Source organism: Canis lupus, chromosome 15, assembly GCF_048164855.1.
Source record: "Canis lupus baileyi chromosome 15, mCanLup2.hap1, whole genome shotgun sequence".
Taxonomy (NCBI): domain Eukaryota; kingdom Metazoa; phylum Chordata; class Mammalia; order Carnivora; family Canidae; genus Canis; species Canis lupus.
This window is the reverse complement of record NC_132852.1, coordinates 22686559-22711823: the sequence shown is the minus strand read 5'-3', so window position 1 is coordinate 22711823 and position 25265 is coordinate 22686559. Positions and strand designations below refer to the sequence as shown.

The 25265-nt window shown below is 33.0% G+C and overlaps 1 protein-coding gene across 4 annotated transcripts in view; it reads left to right on the top strand.

Annotated features, from left to right (window-relative positions):
* TUSC3 (tumor suppressor candidate 3) overlaps window positions 1-24786 on the top strand; it is a 225258-nt gene extending 200472 nt beyond the window's left edge. The window contains exons 8-11 of one of the 4 annotated variants that reach the window (XR_012007555.1): window positions 10160-10234; window positions 13626-13721; window positions 13816-13906; window positions 23634-24786. Coding sequence is in view for 3 of the 4 variants with exons in the window: in XM_072776213.1 (XP_072632314.1) it covers window positions 10160-10234; window positions 13816-13906; window positions 18414-18432 (185 nt within the window). In the remaining variant the exon portion in view is untranslated. Of the gene's footprint in view, window positions 1-10159; window positions 10235-13625; window positions 13722-13815; window positions 13907-17569; window positions 17595-18413; window positions 18477-23633 lie in introns of those variants that run through there. The other 3 variants (XM_072776213.1, XM_072776214.1, XM_072776215.1) reach the window with 3 other exon arrangements.
* Window positions 24787-25265: the final 479 nt, after the last annotated feature.

The following is a 25265-nucleotide window of genomic DNA, read 5'->3' as shown; positions in this document are numbered from 1 at the left end:
ACAGGCTGTAGGGAACAGCAACACCCAGCTCTCTGAGGGGGCACCTCATGCCTCGGAGGAGGAAGAATAAAGGAAAAGAGCAGACAAGAACATCAAAGCGTCTTGAAAGAAAAGTGTTTCCTGCTAGAGGTCTCCAGTGTTTGAGCAGGTCAGCCCATGGACCTCTGGGATTTCCCCACTGGAGAATCCTCTTATTGGCCCAAGGACACTCCCAAAGCTTCAGATGCTCAGCCCACACCTACCCCCACTCTGCCACCAGTTTTTGTTTTGTTTTGTTTTGTTTGTTTTTAAATCCTGGTTCTTTTTACTGGCCTGCTCCTAAGGGTAGCAGAAAAAGCCAGCAAAAGAAAGCCCCAAAACTTGTGCTATAGCACCACCTTCTGGAAAACAGGATAAAGCTTTCTAATTGCCAGCCTGCTGTATTGTAATGAAGTACACAAGAAAGGTGTGTACTGTTTCAAATGGGACAGCAGAAGCACGTTTTTCATTTTTCATTATGAAAAATCACAATAATATGGTATCGCAAAAAGAATAATACTCCAGCAACTGAACTTCAAGACATGGAATACTGTAATTTAACTGATAAAATATTCAAAATTTCTTCATAAAAAATGAAGAAATTGAATTAGCTACAAGAAAACTTAGCTAATTCAATGAACTCAAGAATAAAATTAATGAAGAGGAGGCATTCTTTACCAGAGATATTTAAATTATAAAAAAAAAATGAGAGAAATTTTGGAGCTGGGGAACTTAATAAATGAGGTAATGAATACATTAGAAAGCATAGAAAATAGGGCACATCAGATGGAAGAAAGAATAAGCACGCTGGGAGACAGGAATTTAGAAATGACTCAGAAGAAGAGAGAACTAATTTTTTTTAAATTAAGAAACCCTAAAGAGTTGTTATTCTGTCAGACAAACATCAGAAAAATGGCATACCGGAGAGAGAAGGGGACAGAGTTTATTTAAGGTAGTAATAGCTAAGAACTTCCCAAACCTGGGGGAAAAATAAGGGAACACCTTATCACAATGCCAAAATATCTATAAGAAACTGTTAAAAATCAATTATAAAGGAATAATCTTAAAGACAGCCAGGGAAAAAAAGGAAAGTAATCTAGAAAGGAACCTCCACTAAGCTATCAATAGATTTCTCTGCAGAAACTCTACAGGCCTTGAGAGAGTAGAATGATATACTCAAGGTATTGAAAGATAAAAATTGCCCATCAAGAATACTTACCTGGTAAAGTTATCCCTCACATATGAATGAGAAATAAAGGTTGAAGAAGCTCAACACCACCAGACATGCCTTGCAAATAATGCTGAAAGGAGTTTTTCAAGTCGAAATGAAAAGATGCTAATTAGAGACACAGAAAAAAATGAAAGTTCAAAAAACTCTGATAAAGGTGATAGTTGGAATTAAAAAACTGTAACTTTATATTAGGATAGTTAACATACTACACATGTTAGTCACTTAATTATAAAGTTTAAAGGAAAGAGCATTAAAAATAATTATAGCTACTGCAATTTGTTCATGAATTCACAGCATAGAAAGATATTTGTGACATGAGAAATATAAAAGGTGAGGAGTGAAAGGGTAGAACTTTTATAGGTGGATCAAGAAAAGAATGTTTTGTTTTTCCTGCTGATAGCAGCTTAGCTGAGATGTTTTATCTAAGCCTCATGGTAACCACAAGTTAAAAAAATAAAGACAGGAAACAAAAAAAGAAATAGAGGAGGATATAGGGGGAAGACTGAACAAATCACCATGGAAAACCACAAATTTAGAGAGAAGCAGGGAAAAAGAAACATTAGAGATAGAAACAACCAGAAGACAAAAGACAAGATGGCAATATTAAGTTCTTATATATCACTAATCATGATAAGTGTATATGGATTAAAACCACCAATCAGAAGGGGCAGACTAACAATAGATTTTTTTAAAAAGCAAGGTCCAAATATATGCTGCTTGTAGGAGACATTTCAGCTCTAAACATACACATGGGCTCAATATAAAGAGGTGGAAGAGAATATTCTGAGCAAGTATAAACCAAAAGAAAGTGGGATTAGCCATACTGAGATTGAACAAAATAGACTTCAAAGCCAAAAATGTTAACAAGAGACAAAGTAGATCATTATATAATGATAAAGTACATCAAGTAGATGTAACAAATGTAAATATATATGCACCCAACATCAGAACAGCAAAATATATTCAGCAAATACTAACAGATCTGAATAGAGAAATAGAACTCAATGCAATAAGAGTAGAGAATTTCAATAACTCAGTGTCAGTAATGTATAGACCTATCCAGATAAATCATCAACAAGAAAATGGTAGAATTGGACTATACTTTAGAACAAATGGACATAGCAGACATATATAGGACATTCCGTTCAACAGCATAAAACACATTCTCTTGTCAACTGTACATGGAACATTCTCCAAGATAAATCATTTGACAAGACCCACAATACATACTAGCAAATTTAAGAAGACTGTAATCATACCAACTATCCTTTCTGACTGCAATGGTATGAAACTATAAATCAGTAAGAGGGAATCTAGGAAATCTACAAATATGGAGAAACTAAACAACCAGTGGGTCAAAAAGAAATCAAAAGGAAAATTTTAAAATATCTTCGAACAAAAAAATTTGGAAACATACCAAACTATGAGATAAAGTAAAAGCAGTTCTGGGAGATAAGTGTATAGCAGTAAATGCATATATTGAGAAATTATAATCTCAGGTAAACAACTTTACACCTCAAAGAACTAAACAAAGAACAACAAATTAAGCCCAAATTTAACAGAAAGAAAATAAAGTACATAGTAGAAATAAAGACCAGAAAATCAATAGAATAGATCGATGAGACTAAGAGCTGATTTTTCAAGAAAGATAAAAAATAGGCAAACCTTTAGTTAAAACAAGAAAAAAAGAGAAGACTCAAAATTAGAAATGAAAGTGGAGATATTAGAACTGATACTTCAGAAATATATAGGATCATAACAGACTTCTATAATTACATGCCAAAAAATTACGTAATTTAGAAGAAATGGATATAGTCCTAGAAGCATAATTTGCCAACATTGAAACAGGAAGATATAGAATATTTTTATTCAAAAAAATATTTTTATTCATATTTGATCTGTTCATGTTTTCTTTTTTTGTTGTTCATATTTTCTATCCGTAATCAAAAGCCTCCCAACATGGAAAACCCAAGAACCAAATGGCTTCACTGGAGAACTTTACCTAACACTTAAATAAGAATTAATATGAAAGCTTCTCTTTTTTTTAATTGTTTTTTTAATTTATTTATGATAGTCACAGAGAGAGAGAGAGAGAGAGAGAGAGAGGCAGAGACACAGGCAGAGGGAGAAGCAGGCCCCATGCACCGGGAGCCCGACGTGGGATTCGAGCCCGGGTCTCCAGGATCGCGCCCTGAGCCAAAGGCAGGCGCCAAACCGCTGCGCCACCCAGGGATCCCAATATGAAAGCTTCTTAATCCCTCCAAATAGTACGGAAGATTTCCAAACTCATTTTATGAGGCAGTATTACACTGATACTAAAACTCGGTAAGAACACCTCAACAAAAAACTGTGGACTAATATGCCCTGATAACTACAGATACAAAAAGTAGTCCACAAACTCAATAAACCAAATTCAAGAACTCTTAAAAAGAATTATATACCATAACCAGGTAGGATTTATCCCTAGAATGCAAGGATGGTTCAACACAAAAATCGATAAATAAATACAAAACATCAATAAAAGGAAAGATAAAAATCACGTGTATATCTAAATAGATGCAGAAAAAGTTTTGACAAAATACAACATCCTGTTGTGATAAAAATCCTTTGTGGATTAGGTATAGTCAGAACATACCTCAATATAATGAAAGCCATAAAAGAAACCCATAGCTAACATTGTATGCAATGAAAAAAAAAATGAATGCTTTTCCTTTAAGATCAGGAACAAGACAAGGATACCCACTCTCACCACTGTTATTCAAAACTATGCTGGAATTCCTAGCTAGGGCAATCAAGACAAAGACCTAGAAGGCATCTAAATTGGAAAGAAGGAATACTGTTGCTACTTGCAGATGATATGAGTTTACAGAAATTGATATCAATATAGACAGAGAAAGAATCCCAAACTCTTAACCAAAAAACTGTTGGAACTAGTCAACAACTCCAGTGAAGTTGCAGGATACAAACTCAACCTGCAGAAATCCGTTGCATTTCTTTACGCTAATGATGAAACCTCTAAAAGAAATAAAACACTCCAATTTACGATAATGTCAAAACAGAACAAAAAAAAAATTCTTAGGAATAAATTTAACCAACAAAATGAAAAAAAATCTGTACAACAAAACTATAAGACTTTGCTGAAAGAAATCAAAACACAAATAAATGGAAATGCATTTTCTGTTCATGGATCTGAAGAATATTGTTAAAATATCCCCACTTCCCAAAAGCCATCTACGGATTCAATGCAATGCTCATGAAAATATAAAGGCATTCTTCACAGATATAGGAGAAACAATCCTAAAATTTGTATTGAATCATAAAAAGCCCCAAATACCTAAAGTAATACTGAGGTAAAAGAACAAAGCCAGAGGTATCACACTTCCATATCTCAAACAATTCTTCAAAACTATAGTAATAGAAACAGTATCGTACTGGGACAAAAACAGACACAGAGACTAAAGGAATAGAATAGAGAGCCCAAAATTAAACTCCTGCATATACAACCTACTAATATTTGACAAGGGAGTCAAGAACACTCAGTGGGGAAAAGATGGTCACTTCAACAAATAGCATTGAGAAAATGGATAAGCCCATGCAGAAGAATGAAATTGGATACCTATCTTGTGCCACTCACAGAAATGAACTAAAATGAATCCAAGACTGATCCTATAAAAGATCTGGTCCTATAAAACTCATAGGAGAAAACAAAGGGAAGAAACTCATAGACACTGGTCTTGATGGCAGTGAATTTTTGGATAAGTTACCAAAAACATGACAACAAAAGAAAAAAATTCAACATATGGGACTACACCAAACTTAAAAGCTCTGCAAAGCTTAAAAAACAACATGAAAAGGCAACCTACAGAATGCAAGAAAACTTTTGCAAACCCCCAAGTATTAGATAAGAGGTTAATATCCAAAATATATTAAAAACTCATACAAGTCAATTACAAAAAAACAACCTGATTAAAAAATTGGCAGGGGAACTAAATAGACATCTTCCCAAAAAAGACATGCAAATAGGCAACAGATACATTAAAAGATGCTCAGCATCATTAATCACCAAGAAAATGCAAATCAAAACCACCTTGAAATATCACCTCAGTCTTGTTAGAATTTGTGACAAAAAGATAAGTAAATGTTGGCAAGGCTGTAGAGAAAACAGAACCCTTGTGTTCTGTTGATGGGAATGTAAACTGGTGCGGCCGCTATGGAAAAACAGTATGGAGTTGCATCAAAAACTTAAAAATAGGGGGATCCCTGGGTGGCTCAGCAGTGTAGCGCCACCTTCGGCCCCGGGTGTGATTCTGGAGACCCGGGATCGAGTCCTGCATTGGGCTCCCTGCATGGAGCCTGCTTCTCCTTCTGCCTCTGTCTCTGCCTCTCTCTCTCTCTCTCTGAATCTAACCTCTCATGAATGAATGAATGAATGAATGAATGAATGAATAAATAAATAAATAAAATCTTAAACAAATTAAAAATAAAACTACCATATAATTCAGCAGTTGCACTTCTGGGTATGTGTCCAAAATCATTGTTAGATAGATACATGCACCCCTGTTTTTACTGCAGCAATATTTAGAATAGCCAGACATGGATACAACCTAAGTGTCTGTTGGTACATAAATGGGTTAAAATATTGTTAAGCTATGAAAAAGTGGGACATCTTACTGTTTGCAACAGTCTGGATGGAATTTGAGCACAATATGCTAAATGAGATCAAAGAAAGACAACTATTTTATGATTATGATATCACTTCTAGACAGAATTTTAAAAAGCCAAACTTGTCAAAACAGTAAAATGGTGGTTACCACAGGATTGGAAGTAGGGTAATAAGAGAGTTAAGGGTACAAATTTAGCAATGGGTGATAAATAAGCCATAAAGAATTAATACACAGTGAAATGAATATAGACAACAATATTGTACTGTAATCAAATTTGCCGAGAGTTTAGAACTTAATTATTTCAACCTTTAAGAAAGGGATAATTATGTAATGTAACAGAAGTGATAATTATTGATACAATGGCAATCAAATTACAATGTATAACTATCAAATTAACATGTACCCCTTGAATTTACATAACATGTCAACCATATTAAGTTTTTTTTAATATATAAAAGGAAAAAAAGAGAACTTCTGTTGCATTGTAGTTAAGAGCAAATGGGCATTGCCTCAAATAGCCTTGGTTTGAATTCTGGCTCCAGCACTACTTAACAGGTTGCTCCAATTATTAATCTCTATAAGTTTCATCATCCCAATTTATAAGTAAGACTAAAACAGCACCCACCTCATAGCACTATTACAAAGCTTAATGAGAAGAATCCATGTACAGTGCTTAGCTCAGTTGCCTGCACATAGTTGGGGTAAATAAATGTTGGCTACTAGTATTAAATACAGGGATACTTATACACAAGAACACATCAAGGAAGAATCCAAATGCAACACTTCAGTCAATTCACGTCCAGAAAAAGGAAGTATCCTACAAATTAACTTAAGAAAAATACAAATATGGGGAAAAGATTTATAGGAATATGGGCAAAAAAATGAGCAATATACAAAAGATTAAACAAGAAAAGATGCTTAGCCTATTAATACAGATTCTTACTCATCAGTTTGATAAAATCAATAGTTTGGCAATACTGTTGGTGAAATAAAAGAAAAATACAATATGATTATACATTAGTAAACTTAAAAATATACTTATGCCCCCTGTAAAAAAACTCCATCTCTAAGTGTAGATCTTACAGAAAATATTGCACATATACATGTAAACAGATATCCCTGTAAGAATATTTATAATAGCAAACATTTGGAAAAAAATTGTTCATCAGCAAAATAAAACAATAAAATGTGGTTTATGCTTATGAAAATCCTATAATTTTCTGTCACAAACTGAATTTGTGTGAAATTCAAAAACAATTCAAATGAGAAGCATGTTGGTCACATAGTTTTCCATTGTAATTAACTATTTGCAGAGGAAAAATAGTAAAAGAAATAGTAAAAAAAGTATATCTTTTAATAGGGATAAGTTATACTTATGTGACTACAGTTAATATCTAATATTTTTTGCCTAATAAAACATACTTTTTCTTGAGATTCTGTATATGGTTGTGTTTATAACACATATCTATGTGCCCATGGGTGTTTGTGTCTGTATAAAATTTTATCCTGAAAATATTTTTACATATGGCTATATTTTTATTAAAATTTTTAAGCATTTAATTTTGTAAAACTTATTTTCCCCAGGAATAGAAATAGTGCCATTTTCCCCATGATTTTATTAGTGGAATTTCAGAAGCTATGTTGCTTGGAATTGATAAGTATTTATTTTACCTACAACATCTATATAAAATCATCTTAAAAGGTTATTTATATTTTTAATATTGGCAAAAAGTATTTTTTAGAGTTAAAATAACCTGGAATTCTGTATGAATTTTCAGATCAAATATATGTATTTAAATGTGTAGATTAAAATTTATACTTGAATATAATAAAAAATGTTAAGATGAAATGCAGCTTAGAAACCAGACGTAATTCCCTGAGCATACAAAATCACTAAAGCTACATAAACAAGACTAAACCTTTTCATGAATAGAAGAGAAACTTGGGTATTTCTTATAAATGACTCTGATAATCATAAGGGAAGCTTAAGTCATCTTCCTAAAAATGGTGTGAGAGATAATCACTTGTAACCAATCCCCTGCTGTCATGAAATCCCCATCGTAATAACCAATCATTGTAAAGGTCAGCAGTTTCTTCATTTTTACTTACAAGCCATTGTGTAACTTTATGTCCCTGATCTTTATATTAGTCCTTGAATTTGGGGACTCATAGTTTAAGAACTGTTCTTACACTCCCAATAAACTTATACTATTTATTGATTTGGTGGTTTTAGCTTTGTTATTTCTGGACTTAGGATAGATGTAACTGGAGAAATATGAAAGGGAAGCCTAATTTAAATTCTTATTAAGGACGTATACAGTCAGAGTAGTTTGTTCCAATGAGCTAAGCAATAGAAATGCCCTGCATAGCAACAGTTTGAGCGATAGGAGCTTTTATTTTTTTTTTTCTATCACTTTATTATAAGCATAGTCCTAAGACTCTAGACTCAAGGGAATTTATATGGGTGGATTGTCCAAAACATTCTAAGAATGAATCTTAAGTCCACAGACTACCATACTGGTAAAATGAAATATTTGTTCTCTTACACTACCCTTTTCAGGCCATTGTGACATGACTGAAAGTCAAGGAACTCAAGTAATTACCCAGATTTCAGTGGTTCTCAAACTATGTATGATCAACCCCTAAAAGTTCAGTGGTAGTATATGGTATATATGTGTATTGGTCTTGGTTTGAAAATGTGGAGTGAGAGAGGCTGGTATTGCACAGTGGCTTTTCTCTTCTATGCAGTAGGCTTCTAATCAAGGTTGGTTAGTTGGTTGGTTTTCTCCAGGAAGGATTCCATAAGGGATTGCTAAATAGAATAGTTTGAAAACCATTTTTATAGAAAGAGGTTATTATAAGCATAAATATCTAACTGGAGAAGTCAGGCATTTATTGTTTTCCAGAAGTTGGATAATATGGTCATGAAAGACTCAATTATTTTATAATTATCAATACTTTGATATAATGGTTATGAAAATAGAGTGGAAGTATTTACTCTGCAGAATTTTCCCTGACCTTCACTTAATTGTATAGATGTATCCAGATAAAATTCTTTTTGAGCTTTCACTGTTTGGAATAATAGAAGACACTTGGATATATCTGTACAGCAGGCTTGCTGATGGTGATTGTACATATATAGCAGTAGATATGAATAAAAGGAGACAATAAAAGTGAACAAACTGAGGAATTTCTGGGCTAAAATTATTTTAGTTTTATCTTTATTTTTTTAAATCCATTAGTTATTTGGGCAGAATACATAATGAATATGTTTCCAGAATTGATGAGTTCGTCTATGTCAAACATGTTTTAATACCATGGCAAAGAATGTTCTTATAAAAGGGAAAGCTCCTATCATTTTCTTAATCTCTGGCATCTTTCAGTATGATATGAATATATTCATCCAGGGGCACCTGGGTGGCTCAGTGGTTAAGCGACTGCCTTTGGCACAGGTCGCGATCCTGGGGTCCTGGGGTCTAGTCCTGTGTCAGGCTCCCTGGAGGGAGCCTGCTTCTCCTTCTGCCTGTGTCTCTGCTTCTCTGTCTCTCTCGTGAATAAATAAAATCTTTAAAATATATATATATTCATCCTGCCACAAGCAGACATTAAGTACAGATTTGTGTGTTCATTCTTAAAATGTCAATTTAACTAAATTAAGATCCTGCTAAATTTGTGAGAGTGGTTTATTATAATGTGCTTGTTGCTTTTGTAAGACTTATAATTGGTAAGAAAAATTTCCAAGTGACACAATACCAGACCTTAATAAATATTATTTAAACAAGATAATCTATGAAACAACACATGAAACAGAAGCCAAGAAAAAAAGTTTTGCACACAAGCCCTGAGGGGAAAAATAATATATTCTGATTTTCTATGATTGCTGATGAAAGTTGCCCCGTGACTATAATTAGTACATATCTTCATATATAATGTGAAATGGCATAACTGATTATGGGAATCCATATAACTCCTATGTGCTAAGAAAATGAAAGTCCTGAAACTTAATGTTTAGAGTTAGACCTTCAAAATCTCACAGTGTCAGGTTATTTATATTTAAATTAAGGCATATTCAAATACATGAAGAATGGTAATTTTGTGTTAGATGGAGAGAGTTAAATCATATCTAGTTCTGTGTACAGTTGTAACTTACTCACATCCTGGAACAGAACACATTGTGTTCAGATCCAGAAAAATTAATAGATTTTATTCGCATGTATTTCTACGGTTTCCTTGACAACTACTATAGATGCTGCTATCACCATGGGGATGGTTCTTCTAAATGAAGCAGCAACATCCAAGGGAGATGTTGGTAAAAGACGGAGTAAGTCTGGTTGCTATTTTTGTAGTTTTGCTTTAGTCTTAAGATTCATTTAAGTAAAATGGGAAATATATAAGTCCTTAGTAAACATAAATTTCTAAAGAAATGTTCTGATATGAGAAAGGTTGCAGTTTGTTTTTGTTTTACTTTTTTCTGTTTCTTGGACATGGGTGTACAAATACTTAAAAATAGATTTCTTCCAAAATGGAATTGGGTGATTTTCTGTGGAATTGCATATAAAGGAAAGCTGTTAATGCTTGTCAGGGGTGCTCCGACTCATGTCTACTGAAGCTGTAGTCCCCATAGTAATGTCCACACTACAGGGAGACACAAAAGTTTGTGGTCAGTCTTCAGAGATTTTATTGGCAAATGCTGTGTTCCTTATGCTACAAGAATCAGGTACACATTCAAGGACTCATAGTTTTCAGATAGGTTTTGTACAATGAAATATAACACCTTCTAATTACCTCCAAACTTCTTTTGATCAACAGTTGAAAAGGAGTTACCTGTCAATAGTATCTTTTCCAAGCTCTTTGCCTTTTCCAGTGGTATCCAAGATTTACAACTCCACCAATATCCAGCATTGTTTCTAAGCAAGTTAACTACATTTTATTCTTTGATGGACTATTCCTTTCAGGGGGGTTATAGAAAAATAATTCGTTTTTATGAAGTAAGAGGTTGTGGCAAGACAAGGGAAGAACACATGAGAAAAATCTACCATTAAGAACATTGGTTAGAAATGAAGAGAGGGCCTTAAACTTCCTGCCACAGACCTTTTTATAATAATTATCAAGCTCCTATATAATTTTATGATTAAACCTATAATTAAATTTTTTCTCAGTATGCTTTGCATTTCTGGAACATTTTTAAGCCCAGAATTTATGTTTGAGCAGCGTAGGTATCTGAGAAACACAGTTTATTAAGAAGTTTAAAATAAAAATCCAGACTTACTTTCTTCTTGAAAGTATAGGGATCCCTGGGTGGCTCAGCGGTTTAGCGCCTGCCTTCGGTCCAGGGCATGATCCTGGAGACCCGGGTTCGAGTCCCACATCAGGCTCTCTGCATGGAGCCTGCTTCTCCCTCTGCCTATGTCTCTGCCTCTCTCTCTCTCTCTGTGTGTCTCTAATGAATAAATAAAATCTTTAAAAAATATATTAGCTATGGTGACCTATATATAAATAAGTGATTTCTAAGTAGTTGTCTTAAGTGTTAAAATATTTTAGATGTAATATGCAGTTTAATCTGTCCTTTGTTTTCCCATGGTGGGATCTATACACTATTGTAAAGAAACTACAAAATAATCTAATGCATTACTTTCAGTTAAGCATTGTACAGAATATCATTTTATGATACATCTTTTGAATAAACAATGTGATGCTCTTGGAATTGACAAATAATGTTTATGAAGACAGATGCATTATTATATATCCTGTCTTAAGTAATAGTAAGATATACATAAATGTTTTATCTTACATCAACTGTAATATTGTTCATAAAATCACTTTCCTCTTGGTAGATATTTCTCTACATATCACTCCAGCGCCCAGCACTGTCATATTATTTATTCATGGATAGTGTGAGAGAAAGAGAGAGACATGGAAAATATATTTTACAATTACTCCTTTTTGATATATAGTACAACTACTATTATTATTGCTCAGATCAGAGTGATTCTGTGTCATCATAGCATTTTCTTACAAGTATGTTACCTTGTACGGGCTGCAGTGGTTCATCCAGTAATTACTAACCCCTCACACAGTACTCAATTCTGCTGCTCCCTTCACTGTAAACACGGACCTGAGTATCACTGTTTTGTTCCACTGCACAGAATCAAGGAGGTCTGTTGTTTTCTTTAATCATGTACTTTGAGCTTCAAAGAAGTAAAAGTGTTTTGTTTAGATTCTGAAAATTAAAAAAAAAAGGAAAGGACAAAGTGTTTGATAAAGATATCAAATAGGTTAAGGGGTAATGTAAAGCATTAGATAATTAATTCTAGGTTTAATAAGATTGTTGTAAGCAGAGATGTTATTGTTGTATCTAGTGCCTGGTTGTCTGTCATACTTGGATAGTCTACACATTTTTATAAAGGTGTTTTTCATTTTGGGATAGTCAGCAACCTGCTCTTTTACTTTATTTTCTGCCAGTATTCATTTGAAGTTCAACTGTATGAACTTTGTCTGAAATGAAATGTCAGAGAGGCTACAATTGAATATTGTTAAGCACTTATGACTTTCAACAATTTATACTCAAAACTGAAAGAATGATATTCCTGCAGAGTTGAATGAAAACTGACAGATTTCTAGACCATCTTCTGACAGTGTCATACCTTATCTACTCCTTAATTTCCAGGATTATAATTAAACCTAGTCTCAGACCTGCTAGAAGAATTTTTTTTCCAGTATATATCATTTTAGAAGTATACTGAACTGCTAACTTCTTGTTTTCCTGTGCCTTAATGTGTTTCATTTTTTTACTCTGGTCTTCTAATTATTTCAGATATTTTGAGTATTTTTATAAGAATTCTCTAAAACTAACAGAAGAATACAAGTATTGTGCAAATGTTTCATTCTTAAGTGCTTAGATTTTCTTATTAAAAGTTAACACTATTTTCTATTTATGGCATAGATTTAAGTCAATTTCAATTTCTTTAAATATATTTCTTTATTTCCAAACATTTGCATTTAATTGGCTCAGATTTTTAAGCATTTTAATTTTATAAGCATGTATTTTACTAATAGTAATAAATCTTGTTTAACTACTCTATGTTTACATAAATATATTTCCATTGTATATATTACATATATTTATTGCTCTTTGACTTTAAAGTCTTCCTAACTGTAACACAAAGGAAAAGAAAAAAGTATTTTCCCTTTTGTTGACTTGCCTGGGATAAAGTGATACTGAAAACCTGGACCACAGCACATTCAACTCTAATATTAGCCTTCTGTTCATTTGTTAAAACAGACAACAGCACTTTGACACAAGTATCTACTTGGGAGGGGGCGGGGGTTGCCTCTTTGGCTCTCCAGAATCCGTATTACTTCATTCCTGAAAGTTTTATTCCTAGCTTTTGTGCACTACGATGACTATTTCTAAGTAACAGGCTTTAACCAAAGCAATAATCTAGCCAATAATCTAAAATGACATTCTTTTGTAAATATTGCATGGCATCTGAAAAGAATAAAATTCTATTTACTATTCTATATGCAAATGTCTAGGCTAATATAGCCAATGCTTTATAAGGCAGGGGCTGATAATCTTGTTTGTGGTTTATCATATATTTTGCTTTGTTTTGATCCCTCTGAGGCATTTTAGTACTTGTAGGAACTCTGTAAGAGAAGAAAACCACCAGAAGACTTAGATCAGTCACTTGTTGTTTTCATACCCCAAATAGTACATTTTCATTGAGAAGAATGTGGAAAATAATGAATACATTGTATTTTGGATTATCTGGTTTGTTGTGCCTGTATGTGCCATGAACTATTAAAATGTAAGTATACTGTTATTAATTGAATGCATTTAAAAAACATATGCATTTGGGTTGCATTGTCTAGACACTAATGGCATTTTCTGTCTCTTTCTAGTAATTTGCCTAGTGGGATTAGGCCTGGTGGTCTTCTTCTTCAGTTTTCTACTTTCAATATTTCGTTCCAAATACCACGGCTATCCTTATAGGTAATATCATTATACTAATGTGAATGTTCTTATTTTTAACTAAACAATTTCAATGGTTAATGTATATTTAAAGGCTAATATAAAGTAGCTAATTCATTTGCCAAGTGATTTTAAACTCAGTTAAGCAAGTTTTTGAGCACCTGCCATGTGTTTAGCTCAGACTTTGCAGAGGACCTATAAAGCAAGGGCCCTGTTCCCAGACAGATTATTTTCATTTTTGAGATACATATGTATTATATATGTACATATAATACAGTGGGTTTTAGCTTTGTGGAATTCATCAATTTTTTTTCTTTTGTCTGTCCATCCAATCCTTCACGTTCAAATTCTTTGGCTTCCTCAGGTATATATAGGATATGTGTTTCCTCTCATGACATTTACATAAATGCATCTCTTGGAACTAAAAAAATACAGTATATAGGCAGCAGTATGTGCCCCCCTCGCCCCCCAAAAAATACCAATTTTACATTTGACAAGCTTTCTACCTTAATTAGTCTAGCACATGGATTTATGCTGAACTTATCCTGGTTGTGGTAGATCCTGCTTGGGGTTTCATTTTTTATTATTGGACTGCATCATTTTCCTTTTGAATGATCTTTTATTTTTTTTCTCAGAAATTTTAATCAGTTGTCTTGTGAATGTGGTAAGAAATAGATGATAAACATCAAGAGCAAGTGTTGCTAAAAGGTCTGCAGAGATTACATGCCAGAGATTTGGATAAATCTTGAGCTAAATCCTAAAAACCTGACAGCACAGGGGAAAAATATACATCTATCCAACTAGTTCACTGGAGAAGTAAAGGTGATAGCGCAAGCAAGAGAGAGGTAATAAGTGAGTGGGAGACAGAATTCTGAGTAGAGTGGAAATGTGAGATGTTGCTAAAGAGGGAAAAGATCTCTCTTCCCACTGAATTATTCTGTGTAAGAAGCTTGGCCAGTTATGAACATAACATAGCACTGCAGTTTGTATTCCCTGAAATGCACAAGCATTAAAGTATTTGATGAAAAAAGAAAAAAATCCACCTTGTTCATCTCAGATAAGAGCAGTTTGTAAGGAATGAGAGGATGAGATATAGGACTCCTTTGTTCTAGGGAAAGAAAAGCATGCAAAATATTCCCGAAGGTATATGCTGGCCTAAGTACTTCTGAAAAGACGTCTGTGGACATCTGTCTTCATAGAGAGCGAGGCCCTACCTACCGTTAACCCTGGGCACCAAGAGCTAACTTAATGCAATCAGCTGCAGCAGACATACACTGAAGTGGGCTTGCAAAAGACCAAGGCTATATACCCTTGACTTTGAGATGAACTACAAAGACAAACACACTTTTCCCTTTAAAAAGAACGAAAAAACTTCCCACTTCTGCCTACTTTAGGTAATACCTGTACTTTGGATAAACTGTTGAGCTATCCTCTCAGTGCAAATGCACATTTGAACATAACACCATATACTAATTTAAACATCACCTTTAGCCTAGAACTTTAGCTCCAATGCCAGAATATTGTCTCGAGTGTAATGCCTTAGCCTCTTATAGTCTTCGATTTCTTCCTTTTAAATTTCTGTGAATTATAACTTTTGTACTAAGAAATACTACTGGTAGTTTAAAGGTAATCCTAGACATAGTTCTAACTTATTTATTCTACATAATTTTGAATTCTGTTTAATCTACAACTTCTAATTTCTTCTATACAGTGGATCATTATGTGTTTATTTTTTGTTTTTAATCTTAAGCTTCACAAAGCCTTATTTATGCCCTTCATTATATTTTCTCAGTACTTAACACTATTATTTTTGTTGATCTTTGTAACTGTTGAAAGGGATAAGTCCGCTTGAAATATTTATCCTATCTCCTTAAATCTCTCTCATATTTTAGTCATAAGAGTGTTTTTTCTACAGTACCAGTAGGTTTCATGTTGTCATTGACTTCTCCCAGATTCTTTTAGGTTTCAATAAGCAGACTTGGTGGATTTAAACACCTGATCTGAAAAAAAAAAAAAAAAACATTTAACAAGACCAGATTTGACTTTATTCTTTAAACAAATTGTAAAGAATGAAGGAAAAAAATAGGTTATTTACAGAAAATATCAACACATGTACTCAGAGGTACAAATTTGATGACAGAAGAAACTTAAGTACATGTTGGCATCTCAGAAGCAGTTCTTAAAGAGCTTAATTTTATTTTCTTGGATTTTAAGAATAATACCTAAGATCCTTCTTCATCCTCAATCTTGGGAGCCAAGTAGTACTTTAAATGTCCCATATCAGCAATTTTATACTGATCTGTTACTAACTGTGTGACCTTGAACAAGTTACTTGACTCTTCTACATTCTGATTTTCTCATTTGTAAATGGAAAAAAAAATTTACATACTTCATTTGACTATTGTAAGGATGACATGAGAAAATGCATGTAAATTACTTAACACATTGCCAAGTACATGGTAAATAGCACATAGTATTAATTACTCAGTAAATGTTAGATGCTTATTATTAATTCAGATTAAATATAAATGAGTTTGAAATATTTACATATGTTTTTCTAAGTAAGATTTTCTTTACACTGAAGATTAAGTAACTTTTATATTTGCATGATTCAGTTGAGTGAAGAACAGATTTTCCCTGAACCTTTTGATGAACTTAATTGGGCTCCTGAGTCCCTTGAAACTACCAGTGAAATATCACGATTATTAAGAATTTGGTCTAATTACCATCTGAGCCATAGTTCAAAAAAAATTTTATTAGAGTGGTATACTGCATTCATTTTGTATATTAAATAAAGACTAACTTTAGGCTCATTCGATTTTCAAAGAAAAGTGAAGAGCTAGTAGTGATATATAATAGGCTTCACTTATAGGTAATTTCCCATTATTTTCTTCTGATGCAGTTTGACCTACAAAAATTCAAAAGAATTTTATGAAAGTACTTCTGATCCAAATGACATGAAACATTCTCTTTTAATTCTATCACTTTGCTTTCTGTTTACAAAACTCTTTAGTTGTCTTAGCGAGATAGAGTAGCCGGATGGAAAAATATTTACAATCAGAAGAGCAGAATTCATGTTCAGCATATAATTTTGTAATTAAGAAATCTGAGTTTAAATCTCAGATCCTCTCTTCACTAACTTTGGGACTTGGAGTTAAGTTCTGGATCTCATTTCACTTCACTTTGAAAACTTTTAGTTTTTTTGTAGATTTGGAGACAGGCTCAAATTGTTATTTGTCTCACATTATTTCTCTGTCTTTTGCCAAGATATTTAGCTTTGTTGAGCTGCTTTCTTGATTTGTAAACTTGGTATAACACCTATCTCAGAATTTTGTGGGGATAAATTATATGATCAATTTGTAATGCCTGAAATGTAGTGGGTTCTCAATAGATATTTTCTTCACCCACTTCTTACCTGTACAAGCCCTTCAACTTTAGCACCTCATTACATTTTTGTTTTGCACTTTACTTCATTACGTTGTTCATTAAATATTCATACATAACTATTTACGTATTAAAGTCATTTTCAAAAAAAAAAGTCATTTTCATTCTGTAATATTTTGAGGCATTTTAGAGAAGAGTCCTTTTTGTATCTCCAACGTGCTGTGCACATAGTAGGTGCTCATCATATTAATTGACTATTTAACTCAAAAACATTTTTTATTTATTATCTAAATGCAACAGGAACCATTAGGATAGAAACAATGAAAAGAAGAGTACTGGTTTGCCACATTGTACAACTCCAGAAGATGGAATTCACGTCACATGACACCTCATGGAGTTGTCAGGTTACTCCACACACCTAAAGTGATGTGTGGTGTATGGAAAGATAATTATTTCAGAAACCTGAGCTATAAAGATGCAAACTCAGATTGATTCTTAACTGGCATCAAATAATAAAAATATTTTTTAATTAAGCTGATAATGGACATAGAAACTATCTTCTATTGTCTTAAAAAATTTCTGTGATTCTTGATGTCCTTGGCTATTTTGAGATAATGAAAAATGGAATGACATTCAGTAATGGAAAGTACAGAATAATAGCTAAGAATGAGAGACATTCATATGAGTTTTAAGAAGAGTATGATAGTGAATAAGCATAATAAGGCAAAAGAGAAAAAAAATCCCAGGGTATACAGTATAGTGATCTCCTACTCATTTCTATATCTTACATGTAGATCTTTCATCTGTAGAAAAAATATTAAATATAATCTTGAGCTGTACAAATAGAAAAATAATATCAAAATGATGTGGTAATCAACCCACAGTACATATCACTGATAAGAATTTCACTGGGATTGTCTTTCTCCTGCTGAGTTCCAGCTTTGAAGAATGACATAAAGGACCGAAGATTTAGAGAGGATTCGGAGAAGAGCTGGAATGCTCTAAAGGCACCATTGTCTGGCCCCTATCTTATCTAGATAAGGAATATAGTGCTAAATCTTGTAATAATATTTTGCAAATGGAAATTGCATCTTAAGGACTATTTTTTCCATATTGTTGTATTTCACTGTGGTGTATTGGAAAGTGATCTGGACTTTGAGTGAGAAGATGTGATTTGGACCATGGCACTTTAAAACTATAACCTCAGGCAAGTCTTTTAATCTTCTCTGAGCCTCAGTTTTCCTCATCTTTCAAATAAAGACATAATATTTCTCTCATATGTAAGACAAGTTGTAGCAAACTATTGCTTTACAGATGTAAGATAACTTTTAATTGTGAGAATCTACATTCCAGTCTTAGGCTGTTGTGCTTTGCTTTAGAGATAAGCCCTCAGATACAAACGTTAAGCAATAGACTTTGATCCATGGAATTAACCACTTGACAAACTAGTTTTTAAAAATATCCCCATATATGCATATGCCCTCCAAAAAAATGTAATTTCATTATTTACTTATGTCATTTCTTTAGGAAAGAAAGCAGAACTAAGACAAATGACAGAAATGCATTTAATTCTTCCTAGGACAAATGTAGTCACATCTCTCTTTCCACTAACAAACAGTATAAATTTTAGTTTTCAAGATAATAAAACAAAATACAAGTCTTTTAAGTATATGTTAAGATTTTTTTAATCAACATTTGATCATTTTTGAAATAGATACCAGGAACCTCTGTATAAATCCAAAATAATTTCTGTAGAGAATTGTTCTTTGTTTTTCTTTTACATTTTATACTGCTCATTCAACCCCTCCAACCTCACAGCACATTAGCCTGAGCAGATATACACAAAGATAGTTCTAGAGGGTGAGTTCCGTCTTGAAAATGCAACTTTACTCTGACAGAAACTCCAGCATTCAGCAACCCATTGAAAACAGAAAAAGTATAGGCAGCTCCTTTTTATTCTTTTTTTTCCCCAGATAGTAGCCACCTTCCTGATCATGCCTAGTTATTAATAACCATACAATGAAAGCTGTTACTAAGTCTCTCTCAGGTTAGGCTGTGGAGAAGTGACCTTAGCAGTAGTGAGACTTGACAGCTATTGCCCTGTGCAACCATAGAAACGAAAAGATTTCCATACCCAAAGATCTTGTTCCCTTCTCCTAATGAAGTCCTCAATTTCTTTAGGCCTTTTTAGATTGTTTACTTCAGACTTGAAAATTTTTCTGGGTTCAGTAATCTTTTATACAAAACAGAGAATCAGGCTAAAGAAAAGAGGCCCGGCTAACAGCCGTAATGTACTTCTCTCTTGCACCCCCTTTGAACATTTATGAATATAAAGTAAAGGTTTAGAAAACCCTAAGAACGAGTCATTGAGTTCTGCTAACTGCAAGGTCAATTGAACAGGAGTGAAAATTCAACTAGTGGACGATCCATGCTCTAAGTAAAGGAGCAAGGCTTTTCTTTCCTTCCATACTTTGTTTTCAATACTGAGCAATTCAGTAAATGATTTCTGTATGACAGTGTCATGTTACCATCAGGTCTCTCTGACTCTTCCCCAGGCTGAGAATAGGAAGTAAGTACAGTACACAAGAAAAGTCTGTCCATCTGAAGAGCTCAGAGAATTTAACCAGCTCCCAACTGGACAGAATTCATTCATGTAAGAGCACTGTGTAGACACTTTTTAAAAAACACCAACAGATAATTAGTTTAAGATAAGTAAAAACAAAATGTAAGACACTATAATATGCCTATGTAGCTATATCACAGGAAGAAAAAAGAATAAACATGCTTTATGTATGGTATTGTCTCCAGTCATCAAATCCAAAAGTCTCTTCTCATTCTACAATAGCTTAGTTAAGTGGTTTCAACAGAGACTTACAGCCCACAGTGTGTATTCACTTCACGGCCTTTTACAGAAAGTGTATGGACTCCTCATACTGAACATACTCCCCATATTATACATGTTATTTTTGTTCTTTGGCATCTTTCTTCACTCAGCTCCTGTAGCCTATGCTACTATCCCTTCATTTAACTTGTTTTCAAAGTCAGTTTTGCTTTGTTTGCTTGTGTTCCTCTAACACTTCAACCTGCCATCATATCAAGTATACCTGTGTTATACTTAATTGTGTCCAAGTCTTACTCTCCTCTAGGAAAGAAACAATCACCATGACTTTCAGTCATTGTCTTACAACACTCTTCTCTACATGATATTCTTGTACATAATAGGTGGGCCATATATCTTTGCTGAATACTGATTGAGACACACATTTTTTGGCTCAAATTTGAGAAAATAACCACCATTTTAAATAATGTTTCTCTAGAAAGACTTACTTGGAATTTCACATAATAACCTTGCTATAAACTTTTGGAATATCACTTCTCCACGAGTCAAGGGCTACATTTTTATGTAAATCCTGAATGTTTGCTAGTGTGTGGGAGTAATTAAGAAAGAGCCAAACTTGGAAGTGTTTGAAGATCTTCCTCCCATTCCTTCTTTATATACACAATGCCCCGCTGCATTTCTGATGTACTTTAGGCAATAATCAAATTACAGAATAAAGGGAATAGTTGCATCCTTTTAAGCTAGATAAAAGGGGGAGTTTCTGGAGCATACTCATGCTGGTTCTACCCTGCTATCTAATCTTTCTGTGTATAATTCTCTAGCCTTGCAATGTAGCCTCCATCTTCTGTTGCTACTTGAGTCAGTCAACCATACATGCATTCACTTCAAAATAAACTGGTCATAGTAGTCAGTGTTACACACCTACAGGCTACCGTGACCTGTGAAAAGAATCATTCATTATGGAGGGTGGAGGGGAGCCCAGGTAGAAGCTGATGATGGTACCCAGGGCAGCTGCTCCCTCTCTGAGGAACCTAGCCACCACATTAAAGCACATTCCAGTGTGCTTATACTTCCAGAGGAGTATATTTGTTTGGTTTTGGTATTAAACAGTTTTCATGTTATAAAAGTCTTTTTATACATTTTTACAATAAGTATTACCAGGAAAGATAGTATCCAAGCATTATTAGAAATATAAATATAGGAGAACTGTTACATTATACATCAAAATTACTAGACAGGTAAATGTGAAAAGAAAACTTGTCAGAACTTGACAGATAGGAATGAGGGACTAATCTCTTGAGTGATGAAATCCATATAAAACATTCATACTGGAATATACCTTGGATGTTTAATATTAATATTAAATGATTACCTAGGGAATAATAGTTTATGCTTTTCTAAGAAAGATTTTTAACAAAACATTTTTGACACACTTCAATCTTTCCATGTCTTAAACAAATACTCATAAAGTTTATAACTTTTTATGAAAAAGATTTTAAATATAAAAGAACAGGAAGTAGTCTGCTAATCTTACCCTGTATTGTTAGACAATAGGATCAGTTCAATATAAAATATATATTTGTCTTTGCATAATACAATATTAAAAAAAAGGATCGTTTTAACAGCTCTTTAAAAAGTATTTTAGTTTGGGAAAAATCCCTAGTGTGAACCAATAGTGTGGTAACTGAGGATTCTTAATTTAGTATTAAGAAGATACAGAGATCCTTTTATTTTGTGAATTTTACAACATCTAAAAATCATAGAATATGTTTTACTTTTCTAGGTCCGAAAAATTAGGAAGCATAAAATGATCATAAGGGTCAGATTACAGTTTTTTGCTTATATGGCATAATATTTTCATAATGATAAAAGGTGACCTTTAGTGCACCACAGCTATAAATGTTCAGACCACTTGTTCAAAAACAAGTAAATTAGTAAACCCTCTAAGTTCTGTTTAAGTTATAATTTTTTCAACCTTAAGTTTTAAGTATGTTATGATCAAGTCTTCTTTTTATCATTAGCCTTCATTCTTCAGTTAACTTAATCTTTAGGGGAAGCTAAAATTAAAGGCAGAAAATGTCAAAGAATTCATCTACAAAGGACAGACACATCTCCGTGCACTGCCATCAGTGTGAGGGATTATGTGGATTGAATAGCAGCCACTGCCTACTGCTCCGAGAAAGTTTCCCGGCTGATACTCTTCTTCATGAAGATGGTTACTCTTGCAGGACCTCAGTCATAACTTATTATTTTGAAAAAATACAAGCAAGGTGTTGTTGTACTGAGGCATCAGCACATAATTTCTAGCCTTTAATAATTCCTCAGAAAAGGAGTGCTTATTTTAGTTTGTATAGCTTTTTTACTTTATATTACATAACAGTTTAAGTATTTATTACATATTTTATGTAATGTCTTATATATATTAATATATATATATATATAAATGTAAAAATGTGTTTACTTTTAGCCACATAGTTTCACTAGAGTCACTAGGTTGATAAATATGAGGACTAGAAAGAATTTTGGAGATCAGCCAAACAAATTTTCTTTTCACTAATGAGGAAACCGAGGTTCAGAAAGACAAAGAAATATATTCCTAGGATATTAGGATTTAAACATCCAGATATTACAAAACTTACTAGTTTTCCAACTATATGATAGCTTTCCAAATATAGCAACCATTAATTTCATTTATGTTTTAATATTTGGTTAAAACATGGTTTGTCTCTGGTTGTCCTGCAAAGTTATATTGTCAAGACAAAAAAAGACAAAGCAAAAAAAGAAAACCTTGCCACGTGTTAGAAAAACGTACAAATATCAAACAGAAACTTAGTAAATGTTATTTAAATTGACTTACCATTTTACAACTTATATTTCTGTTCAGATTAAAACTTTGCTTAGGGAAGTAAAGAAAAATAACTCCCTTTTATTTCTATCTGTACAAGCATCTGTGTATTCAGAATCTGATGACACTTATGATTTATAAAAAAACATTTTTGATTATGCAGTATATTCCAGCTATAAATTTCATTAAAAAGATCAAGCATTTAGTTATTTCATATATATGAAAGAATTATAGATTGAAGAGAAAGATTTTTCTTTTAGGACAATGAAATGACCCACTTCAAATCTTTGTTTTAATCCATAGTTTTTATTCTTCTTAGTTATGTTGCCAGTTTAAATGCTGGTTTAACTACTCTAAGCAGTATAAGTTAAACTCTAAGTTTAACTGCTCTAAGCAGCAGTGAGAGTGTCTCACAGAAAGAACTAGGGTATTTTGCCCAAACTTAAACATCACTAGTACAAGTTCTTATCAGCGCCCTCTCCCACTCTTGGCCTCTTCTCACCATAAGCGTGACCTCACTCCAGGAACTAGTTCAGAGAAATTGCCCTGATAAAAAATTAGAATGGGATGAATGAATATACTTATATTATTTTTATATATTTACATGTACTAATTTAGAATGAATAAAGAGCATATTGTGTTTTCCTTATTTTCAGCATATGATTTTCTTTCTTTTTCAGCTTTTTAATTAAATGAAGCCAAGTGGGATTTGCATAAAGTGAATGTTTACCATGAAGATAAAGTGTTCCTGAGATATAGTTTGATTTCTTGAATTCATTTCCACATTGATTGTGACAATTCTAGCTTATTCTTGTATAATTTTTTTTAAATGTGAGCTTTCCTAGTGAATTTAATTTATAGAAGTGGATGGTTATATTTCATATTAGCACTGGAAAGAACAAAGTTTCTCAAGCATATTATATTCAGTATATGTCATAGGACTGAAATAAATGACAATGTAATTATGAATTCATGTGTTAGAACTGTTCACTCATTAGTAAAGAAAACCACAATGTTAGTAAGGGAAAACTATGAAATATATGTTAAAGAACCCTTAAGGTTGTACAGAGATAAGGTATATGCATGAAAATATGTCACATACTGAAAAATATACTCATTGTCATTTCAGTATAAAGGATGTGTGTATGGTTACAAATGTTTTGTTCTTATTAATCACAATTAAATAAAGAGGGAGCTGTATGAATAGTGCCTACAACTTGGAAGCCTAACCTGGGAAATGGAGGTTTTTCCCAGGTTGTAAATTTTAAAGCAAACAGGACTAAATCAATAAGCTTGAAGCCATCAGGTGATGGAAGCAACATACCAGAAGATTTTAATTCCTCTCTAACTTTAGTAGGGTCACCCAGGAATCCAGACTTGTAACTGTAAAACTAATCCAGGATGGCCATTCCCCCATATGTTATATGGAAAAAGTTTGCCATCAAAACATCATTCCCTAATATTAATACCCTATATGAGTGACTTCATGAAGCTTTCTCAAAAACTAAATTATGAGAGTCTAATCAGTATTCTGTTTGTTTATCCTCTTTAAGTTTAAAAAGCACTTTTTAATATGTTATTTTTTTTCTTTACAATAATCCTGTAAATTAGACAGGAAATATAAATTTTGTCTGACTTCTAGAAGTATGAGAGCTAAAAGCCAAAAAGAACAGAAAAATAGAGCTTATAGCTGGGCCTTCAGACTCTCAAACCTGAATTTTTATTTTCTGTGGTGCTAAGGAAGAATTTGAAAACACATTTAGTTCAATAAACTTTAGAATTTAGAAGAATTTAGAAAAAATTTAATTCAATAAACTTTCTTTTTCCTTTTAAGGTTTTGTTATCTGATTTTCATTAAGATCTAAATAATAGAATATGGAGAACTTAGGAGTTTTAGGTGTACAGTCTCAAATAGGAACCAAGTATACATCTACTGAATTTACTTATTTCATACCTTTATGAAATTTAATTAAGAATGGGAAATATAAAAACCTAGAGGGGCACATGAAACTAAATTCCAGGGCAATATGTGTGCTAGCAATAAGTTACCTTGTCAAAACATGATATTCAGTGAAAATTGCATAATTCAGAACTCTGTACACCTTATGACATATTCCCAAATCTGTTATTTAAAAGCACATTAAGGCCCCTACTTTCTGTTCAAAGTTTGATAAATTTAGTACTTGGATGGCATTTATGGAAAAGCATTAAGTGATCATGATCATTTGTTTAATGCCTGTCCCTCAGTAGCACTTGACCTGTAAATCTAAATCCATTGAGTATTTTTACATTTTCTAAGGTTCATTCCAAAT